At 35.8% G+C, this 2,711-nt stretch overlaps 1 protein-coding gene across 1 annotated transcript in view; it reads left to right on the plus strand.

Moving 5' to 3' along the window:
• The window catches only part of LOC119831189, a 97,659-nt gene that overhangs the window by 87,340 nt on the left and 7,608 nt on the right, over positions 1-2,711 (plus strand). Inside the window, exon 2 of the mRNA XM_038354475.1 lies at positions 2,395-2,548. Coding sequence (XP_038210403.1) covers positions 2,395-2,548 — 154 coding nt within the window. The remainder of the gene's footprint in view (positions 1-2,394; positions 2,549-2,711) is intronic.

Consider the following 2,711-nt stretch of genomic DNA (forward strand, 5'->3'; position numbering starts at 1 on the left):
GGGGGGGTTAAAAAATGCTAAAAAAAGATCACGTGATTAATGGACAACCCCTTACAAATAAAAGGCACGTAAAATGATTGAATAATTTTTATGCAACACGCCATTAGTAATTGGATATTTTATATAATGGAATCACAAAGTCTTCTTTTAATTTATTGCTTAGCATTTAAAACTCCTTAATTTGATTCTCTTTTCTCATGACATCTCATCGATCTACTGAGGCGTGGCCATTGATAATAACACGTAACATAGATGCAATATTATTTATTGTGGGAGTCGAGCACCGGGGAAGTACCACACCCCCACAGAAAACCGGCGTGAAATAGTGGCATGCCACTGTGTTTCGTACGGTGAGTGGGGGAGCCGGAGGCCTGTTTCCTTTTCCTCACCCGTCCTAGTCCATTCCTTTTTTCCAGTCGTTAATCCTTTCCTTTTCCCTTACCCCATAAAAGCGGGCAGCGCATTCACAGAGGTACTGCCTTTGCGAATGTTTATGGGCGGTGGTGATCGCTTACCATCAGGCGAACCACCAGCTCAGCTGCCCGCTATGACATAAAAAAAAAAAAAAAATGCCTAAACCATCGACACTTTATCGATAAAGCTCATCACTATTCTTAATAGAGCCGTGCAGCGACCGACAATGAGGACAACTATGCATTTGCACGCGACCTCCTCTGTGAATATTAACTCGTTTCGTACTCGTATTGTATCAAGGCTTGTAATTGTTAAATTATTGTTTTGTTTATATCATGGACGGAATGCGCTTCTAGAATCATCTATTTGTGCTTTATTTTATTGAATATTACAATAAAGAAGCTTAACCTAAGCAAAATTGGCATCCTTCGCTTCATAGTTGCTTCTTGACTGTATTTTATGTATTATTTCTCAGTCACTCTGTGAATTTTCAACCAATTGACGTAAAATGACTGGGTTTAAAAGAAAATTGTTGTTATTTTGTTCTATTTTGTTTTCGTTGGAAACGAATCGTTTTCTAGAATTCGGAGTGGTACCGTCGTCCCAGGGACGTTGGTAACCTTTTCGATGGAATAGATATTAAATGTTATACGTGGGATGTGTTTTATTTTTATAGAACTTTGTTGAAAATGCTTTTGAATGTGGTGGATTTCAAATTTATTAACCATTTAATCTTCTAAAACCTCACCGTAGCTTATATAACGTTGAAGCCACATTGGAACATCCTTAAAACGTCCAAACATCCAAACAATGCGTATTAATAAATCCAATGTCGAACGGTGTTTACAAAATGTTAAGTAATATAAAACAATGTGGCCCAAAAGTTTTTGTTAACCGTATGCATTGTTCACTGGGAATCATTGTGAATTGTTTACTCTGTACGTTCTTGTAAATGTGCAAGAATTACTTGTTTTTTTCTTAATTTATACGAGTATTATTTCCCTGTTAACCATGTTGTCGATAATGTGACGTGTTTGGTTGTTGTCTTGGTGCGAAAAGGGTGATATTGTTTTCCAGAATATATTCCAGATACATTGGTGTTGGAGCGAATGAGGATCTTTTTATTACGAAATATTATTTGGAACACATACTGATGATAAGGCAATATTTTCTTTATATTTTAAGTGATTATTATTATGTTATTGAAGGTATAATATGACATAGTTATAGGTGTTATGGTAAGATCTGATATTAACACCGAAGTAGTTGAAACATTTAGTGTCGCTCCACAGCAAGCATGTCCATCGAAGTATTGGCATACGTCTCTCATGTTTATTTTATTAAAGCGGATAGAGAAACTTCTGGAAAGCTTCCATATCTTTTGACATAATTCGTATAACACTTTCGTAAAACTACAACCATTTAGCTACATAATACCGTAATGCTTTGATAACATAAGCGACAGTTCGCGTGACGATACAATAATTGTTCGCAATCAAATGATCCTTCACCCATTTGAAACAAAAGCTGGTAAAATGTGGCCGTGACATACTCGCTGGCGAAAGTCGTCTTCAGACAGGCATCATGGCAATATAATTATTGCTATGCAATTTAAAACAGCGAATCAAACATGCCATTGCAATAATAAAAGTATTGTCCACATTTTTTGTTTCTTGAGACCAAATACAACTCTAGTGAATCGTGATTCTGATGCATTTATAAATAACTTTAATTTATAAAGAGCGCGATGAATTATTTCAAATAGTTAGATTTAATAGTCATTTTTAAGTTTCACTAAAAATATTGAAGGAATCAAAGATAATTGTTTAATGGTTTTAGATAAGTATATTTTACTAAGCAAACTGTGTACGTCTTAGATTTCTAAAGGTCGACTATCTACAGTACTTCCTCGACCTAGAAAACTCCCCCATACTAAAACTGGTATTATATATAAAATTAATTGTAGCTTATTCATTGCAGGCTCAGTACGACGGGGCACAACTCAGAGCGGTTCAAACACGACGAGGGACTCTCAACTCCTCTCAGTCCTCGCTGCGAGGCGACGGCAGCTCCTCACGGGACGTCTGGCCAGCCACATAAATACTCTTGCTAATATAGCGAATAAACCACACAAGTATGTATATTTTATTGACCAAAGTTTTTGTATTGTCTTATTTAGTTATTATTAGAAGGCTACTTCTTGACTCCGTGTGAACATAATGTCATTCATATTAAACAATAGCCTATAGGCTTTTATCAAAGTTTTTTTCTTAAGACTAATAAGCGGTCTAAAAATT

This window comes from Zerene cesonia, chromosome 13 (assembly GCF_012273895.1).
Source record: "Zerene cesonia ecotype Mississippi chromosome 13, Zerene_cesonia_1.1, whole genome shotgun sequence".
Lineage (NCBI taxonomy): Eukaryota > Metazoa > Arthropoda > Insecta > Lepidoptera > Pieridae > Zerene > Zerene cesonia.